Source organism: Stigmatopora nigra, chromosome 12, assembly GCF_051989575.1.
Source record: "Stigmatopora nigra isolate UIUO_SnigA chromosome 12, RoL_Snig_1.1, whole genome shotgun sequence".
Taxonomy (NCBI): Eukaryota; Metazoa; Chordata; class Actinopteri; order Syngnathiformes; family Syngnathidae; genus Stigmatopora; species Stigmatopora nigra.
The window spans coordinates 6,401,037-6,408,521 of record NC_135519.1 but is presented as its reverse complement, the minus strand read 5'-3'; the positions used below and the strand labels follow the sequence as shown (position 1 = coordinate 6,408,521).

At 37.5% G+C, this 7,485-nt stretch overlaps 1 protein-coding gene across 1 annotated transcript; it reads right to left on the bottom strand.

The window, feature by feature from the left end:
- Positions 1-2,214: 2,214 nt before the first annotated feature.
- Positions 2,215-5,947, bottom strand: eif4e1c (eukaryotic translation initiation factor 4E family member 1c). The gene is made up of 7 exons (XM_077730344.1): positions 5,788-5,947; positions 4,762-4,844; positions 3,943-4,038; positions 3,659-3,722; positions 3,470-3,583; positions 3,259-3,398; positions 2,215-2,848 (listed from the first exon to the last, which is right to left on the bottom strand). The coding sequence occupies exons 1-7, from the start codon at positions 5,908-5,910 to the stop codon at positions 2,734-2,736; spliced, it is 735 nt and encodes a 244-aa protein (XP_077586470.1). The 5' UTR covers positions 5,911-5,947; the 3' UTR covers positions 2,215-2,733.
- Between the last annotated feature and the right edge of the window lie 1,538 nt (positions 5,948-7,485).

The window sequence follows — 7,485 nt, the reverse complement described above, 5'->3', positions numbered from 1 at the left end:
TGGCTAACTCAAGACTGTTTATTTGTATTTAAAAAAAAAGGGTTAATAAGTGTGCCTAAATATAACGAAATGGGTAATAGGAAAGTGGTAGTTGAATTTAAATGGTTCACAAAGCAATGACATCTAAATTTGCACTTTATGAAATGTATATATTTTTCAATGGAGTAAGAATAATAGTAAAAATTATACAGTAAGTATATACACTTTTTTTTAAGTTTGGGGGTCCTGGTTATGGGTGAATTTGACCCATTCTATTCCATGATTTGGTTAAAGAAAACTCATAATTTTTAAAATTTGAAATACATTTTTGGGAATAATAGTGAATTAATGAAAATAGTTAATTTAATCATTCACAATACACATTAATAGTACATGTGGTATTATTTTAATACATTATGAATGAGGCAATTTATTTTTAATGTAATGCTTTACTATAGAAATGTAACATTTTTTATTTATTTCAATGGTTTATGGAATTTCACTAAGGACTTGCCAATGAGTAAAACTATTAATAAGAAAAAGAACATTTACATTTTTGAATTAGTTCAGTTATTATAAAGAGCATTCTAAAATTACCAAAATGGAATTATTTTACTTTAAAACTTGGTAATAGAAAAATATGCCGAATTACGACGTGTTAACATAACATGATGTGACATTACTTTTTGTTGCACACAACACTGATGTCAAACTACTTACGTTTTAATGTGAGATTTAAGATCCAAAGTTTTGACACATTCTGTATTATTTACTTGAGCATTTCTTTTTCTGAAGTCTATCGTTCATGTATTTCCAATAATTGAGTATAGTTTATCAGATTGAAGCACATATTTCCTCTCATTTTTTTCCTGGAAATTAAAAATGGCAAATGATGCTTTTCAAAACTTAATTCTTCCGCTGACCCACTTTCCATTTTGTATTTGGACTTGTTACATAATAACGTAAACAAATCTTGACTGCTGTTTTCCACTGAATCATATGCCCTCTTCTGGAATCATGCAGAAAGAATCAAGCTCTTATGGGTTATTTCCATTGTAAAATTTCAATAGTTTGGGCTTTGCTTTTTTTTAATACTCTTCGACACAATTCTATTTTGGTTCAGTGTGTAACAAAGTTTTGATAGCATGACTTAAAGCATTACAAAAAAAAAGCTTCTCTGGTTGAGTTAAAACCACCATAACAACTAAGCTTATACAATTTTAGCCTAAAATGAAGTTGCCAAACTGATAACTGTTATACAAAATTTAAAAAGTTATTGTTCTTTAGTAGCATCTTCATTTGTTCCAGGTTGCTATGATACAAATATAATGAATTTAACATGAAACAATTTGTCAACTCTGCCAGTTCCACTAATGTGGTTTATTAATAGACATCCAATCAACTTGAACTGGGTGTGTTGCGACGGATGAGGAATCACAAATGAACCACCAATTGGTCTGACATGCGCTCAAATGATATTCATGACAGAGCTCAAAATGTTACAATCAACCCCGTTCTCCCCCTTGCTGGCAAGAGTTGAATCCGAACTTGCACAGTACTGGAGTCACAACAAAGCCGATAACATTGATCTTACTTTGCTTTGAAATTACCTTAAATTTTAAGCGATGGATGAAGTGATCCTCGGTGGAATTCGTCCACGCCGCTCCATCGCCGGTTGCTCATCGGCACACGCCAGAACCGGCTGGTCGTGGAGATCCGTAAAGAGAATAAAAAGAATACTTAGATCGCTGCATTCCAGGGAAGAAAAAACTTCCTGACGAAGCAACTTGCCGATAAAGGGACGCGTTTGGCTCACGCGTGTCTGAAACCCGAAGTTGAACTCACCTGTTTGCCATCAGCTCTATGGAAAGGACAGGAAATGAGTGGTTGCCTAGCAACCCATGCTTGTTGTGAGGCTGCCGTAAAGTGGATGGGGATGGAGTAAAACTAGAGATACTTCAAATGAGCAATATCAGGGCCACATTTACACTAAACATGATATCCAAGTGCTAAAGTATCGTTTCTCAAATATTACACCAAGTTACCTGAAATGTGTCGTCAGGTATCTTGATTTAATCAAATTTTCTCAATTGTTTATTGCAAGGCAATGAAAGACACTGATGTTTTCCTTCATCTCTGCTTCCAATCCCCGTCAATTATTAAATTGTAATGGTTTGTATGAAAATCCACACGTCTCACATTACATAAAAATGCAAAATACACAAAGACAAAGGGTTGTGTCAGTATCTTTACTGTAAAAAATGTCATCTAGAATGCAGTAGTCCACATTTTCAACCTTCCAAACAAAACAAAAAAACACGTTCATTCTCAACTGCAAGGCATATACATTATAAATAAATGTAAAGAGATCAAAATAGGAAACAAAGAACAAAAAATAAAATAAAAAAATACTACAAGCAATAAACCACAATTCCAGCATGGCTGAAACAACAAGTGGCCATAAAAAAATGCAAACCACAGGGGATCGTAGCCACAGTTCACCTACTCAATCAACTTTTTGGAGATATTGTCGATTCTCTGCAATGGAATGTCACCAAGTGGTGAGAATAAAACTGCCCATGACTGCCTCCCCTTCCATACCTTTTCTTAATTCTTGCAAACTGTGATGCGCTGAAATGTTTGTTTATCTTCTGGGTGAAAGGAAACAACACTACAGTAGTTGACTCCAAAATGTTAACATGAAGATAATGATGTGGGTTTGTAACTCTTGTTAAAATCTAAAATGTTGACCTTTCAAATGGAATACATGTTCTTGGTCGTGGAGCCACTCTTGCTGGACGTGTCTTCGTGCGACTGGTAGCCCAGCATGGCTTTATTGGGGATGCTCAGAAGGTTCTTGTAAGTTTGCCTAATGGCACCAAACGACAAACAACAAGTTAAGGTTAACGACGCCATCTGGTGGTCACTTGTTTTTGTGTCAACAAAAGAGCCTTTCACACTCAAATATTATATTATAACTGGTGTTATTGCGTGAAATTGACAACCATAAAGTGCCAAATTCACACTAAAAATTAAAATTGATCATATTAAAATGGAAAAAAATGCCTTTTCTTTATAACAGGCTAATGCATCATGGCAAATTAAGGATGTTAACTCATTGACTGCCATAAAGTGCAACTTTATCGCCCCCTTGTGTTATCTTGTCCGTGTTGTTCAATATTCGTAAAATTCCAGCAACAACTACTGTCTAGTCATAAATCATATTTGTGTTGAATCACTGAACTATTGAATACCATTATGCAGGGCACACACACTCACCCTATCGTCATGATGTTGTCCTTGTTTTGGCAGTTGCTGGTCCAAATGGAAATTTTGTCGGCTTTGTGCCTGACATTGACCACGGCGCCGCACACGTCGTCGCTGGCGTCGTCAAAAGACTCGCCCACCAAGCACAGGAGCTGCCACGGAGAAAAGAAAAACACCCTCACGTACATGCTAAATGCAAGCGGCCCTTCTCATACAAGCTCACCGTTTCCATCCAGTAGCGATCGAGGTCATTGTGCCGCTGCACTCTGTTGAGGGTCATCAGCCACCGCCCCCCCAGTTTGTTGCGGGTGTCTTCCCACATGGGCTTGATGTCGTCCTGAAACGCATCATCTCATCAGCGCGCCTGTCCCGAGGGCAAAACGCATTGAAGGAAGTCGGACCACCGCCATACCTTGAACAGGCAATAGTCACAACCAACAAGGAGCTTGCTGGGCTGCTGTATGTGGTTGTATAACCTGAAAGAAGCACACATTTATTTTAACTACAAATGTAGTTAAATCAGAGTGTCCAATAAGCCAACCATGCATGTCTTTATAATGTGGGAGGAAACCCAAGTACCCAGAGAAAACCCACTCAGGAACATGCAAACTCCACACAGGTGGACCAACCTGGATTTGAACCCAGAAGCCCCACAAAAAAAGAAACAGGCAGGGAAAAAAAAATGTAAATACTCACGCCCAGAAGTCTTCTACTGTGTCAAATTTGGAAATGAGACGCAAGTTCTCCATCCAGAATTTGTTCTTGTCATTTTTGAAATACCACAGAGCCCATCTGAGAAGTTGGGAAACAATAACAACAAACAGTCAGCTTTGACGCCACTGTGGCAAATGACGCATTCGCTAGAATTAGCTTCCGGGAGCGTCGTCGGAAAAAAAACATCATTAGCCGATAAGGGCAATAAATAGTGGCGCCTGAAATGCCAGGAACGAGTCAAAAGCGCAGAACGAATGCAACCTTTGTTTCTGGCTACTGAGGTGATTCTTTCATTTGTTTGGGGCGAGCGGGGGTAAAGTGAGGCCATCGGATGAACTCGGTGACCCCCCCTTTGGTCCATGCACCAGCACCGCCGAGCCACAAGAGTCCTAAACACTGTGGGCTGTTTGTTTACAACTCGGGTTAGTGTTCAGGGCACCGGCGTGACCGTCAAACGAGGGAAGATTCTAGATTTTTCCGCTCTTTTTATAAAGGGCCGTGCCATGTTTCCCGTAGGCACTTGTGCTTTATTTTGTTTTTGTAGCTTTTGAGAAGGATAAAGAAATGTTGAAATTTTGGATATATCACGGGGAAATTGTTTTACTAAGATGTAGTAATATGCTAAGAGGAATGTATGCAGATACGGATATCTGGAAAGGTATTAATGGCGAAAATTATTTATTAGTTTTCCAATAATAATCATGGCTATCTCCATCAACGGCACTGAAACACGATAACTTACTGCCTGTTCTTTCTGTGAAAATTCTTCTTTAACTAAACATTGAACATGTTCGCGCTTACTGGTTTTGCAAGGGGTGCTTGATGTACTGTTCTTGGTTGACGACTTGGCTCTCAGGTTGAGGCTCTTCAGTTTCGGGGGCTTTCTGGAATGAGACAAAAAGGAAAAATCTGTTAACAACCACCCATTTGTGTCTATCGGGAATCTCAGCAGATGATTGATTAGGGTGCACTCAAGGTTTAGGTGGATTATCAACAATATGAGGGAGGCTTTGCTTTCACAAAAGAAAGGTCACATTTTCTGTTCCACCCTTTTTACAAATTGTGAAAATGCAAACAAATTGATCTGGGTTGTCACGTCATAAAATGGGCACAATGATGGGATGAATTTTGACGAAACAATTGACGTCGCCAGACGTCCAATGGTGAGCGCTATCAGTGACAATGGATTGGATGTCCATCAACATCAATAGCAGCCAATGTTTTCATTCAAGAAAAACGTAAACGCCTACATAAGATTAGGAATGATGTTGACCGGTTTCCTTAGTTACAGTGTCGTACGTAGTATTTTTGACAAAGTTCGTGCGTGGTCAAAGTAAAAACGACTCATTTTCAAAGCAACTTTGGTAGCCACGAATGGCAGCCAGTGAATTAATTACGATTTAAGTCAACAATGGTACCCTTTAGCAACCGGCTAGCTGCAAGCACATAATCACACACGTGTTACACATTTAATTAAGGATGCTTTAAGGCGTTGAAAGAAATCTCATGAAACTTGTCAAGAAACATGATCGTCCATTGCGAGAACGCGTTTTAAGCCTTATTTTTTGTTTGTTACGTGCAGTCACTGAGTGGAGTTTGAATGAGGCAGCCAAGCCTCCCTGCCGACAAAGTGAGCCTCATACTGGATGCTAAAGGCGACCAGCTACCCATGTCAAAAAAAGGCATCAGCAAAATTATTTCTTTGAAAACACGTTATCACAGGAGCGTGTGATATTAAATAATAAAGAAGTCAAACGACGAGAGGATGTGATAGCTTGGGAAAGAGGAGAGCATAGATTTTTCCGAGTTAGGGCTTGTTCTACTTACCGGTTCCGATGTCGCCATCTTGACAGTAGGAATGATCTGCCCGTTAAGCTCGCTCAGCCTCGCTGCGTCACACCGTTGCCTCTTGCTTACGGAAGCCGATACTATCCAAACATAGTTGACCATTGAATTGTTATTTTAGAAAGGTCACCCATGGCATTTATTAAGTGAATAATGTAGCCAGGTTTGGCGTTTAATATGTGATAGCGGTCCCTAGCTAGTGTTTTGGAAACTTAATACTGCCCAAACATGGCTGTCAAATATGGTTGACAAGCACTACATTAAATACATGTAATAAATCACTCACCTGTCTTGTCGTATTAAGTGTTTGCATGAATTTCTGTTGCATTGAAATTATTACTCCTTATTAAGAAAATGATGAATCGCATAATTTCAGAGTCAAGCTGCATCAAAATAAGTGACTCATCCTCACACACCAAAAGCCTAAATTCCAAAACAGTGAGTCAAATGTTAGTATATAACTGTGACAAACAGAATATAATGATAAGAGTCCAGAATATAAATATGACTTTATTTCACAATCCCCAAAGAGATCAGACATCCATTAAAGAAATGCAAAATTTAGTCTCTTCTCAAGTCTAAAATGGATATAATCTTTTTTTTTCGCCACATAACAGTAATTTAGTTGCCAAGTAAGCAAAAGAATCCATTTTCTACACACAAAACAGTAAAAACAATAGAGTTCACATACATATTTACACAACATTTCAACTGGTAAAAAGTTATTTTCTCCCCAGGTTTTTCAATGCTGGTGATCGCTTTTGGTTTATAAAAAAAATACAAAAAACATAAAAATTAAAACAAAAAAAACCACTTCCTATGTAGTTTTGTAATGTGGACTTACACAAGAAAACAGGTTTGCTGTGGCGTTTCCGGTAAATTAATTCCCATAACTCATTCCATTTTTTAAAAATTGTTTTGTGGAAGACAATAAACAATGAATTGCATTTAACTATATAAATATAAATCATTATTAAAGGTGGGTTGCAACAGCACCAAAACTTTTGATTTAGAACTCTGTTACAGTTTTCTAATCATAAAAAGAGCACCATACCCATTGAGCATAAAACCAGGTTGAGTCAGTGAACTAACTTTTCTCATTAGCACCAAGAGTCCTAAAAAAGTGTCTGATTTTAAAATTTACATTCTTTAAATGGTGTATATGAAATATGAATCTGCTTCAATTAATGATGTTGCCATGACTACAGTGTTTTTTTTTTCATTTTACAATAAATGATTAAATTAAGGGTACATTCACATAATTGAGCTGAATTTGAGCATTTACCCAGTCACATTTTTTTAAAGTACTTAAATTGGTGGAATTTGGGATGTTTAAAAAAGTATGCAAATACAGTACAAATAGGCAAAGTATGTTGTCAAAAAGGTCAAATTGAGGTTTTAACAAGCACCATTAAACGTAAGAAAAAAAAAACCTTCCAAAATCCTATGATTCCCACATACATGAAATAAGTGCCACTCATGATAAGCACTTTGCTGTAAATCCTAATTTCTCCAAATGCTAAGTGTCCCTATCTGTGCATATTTAACGAGGCTGAAAATTTGGGCACATTTTTCAATTGAGAAAAATGAAAAAAGTGCTTCTTACCAACCTTCCATGCTTTAAATTGTTTCTTTCACAGACAACAAAAAGCAGGAAAGCAGGCACGGAAAGCTGTTTTG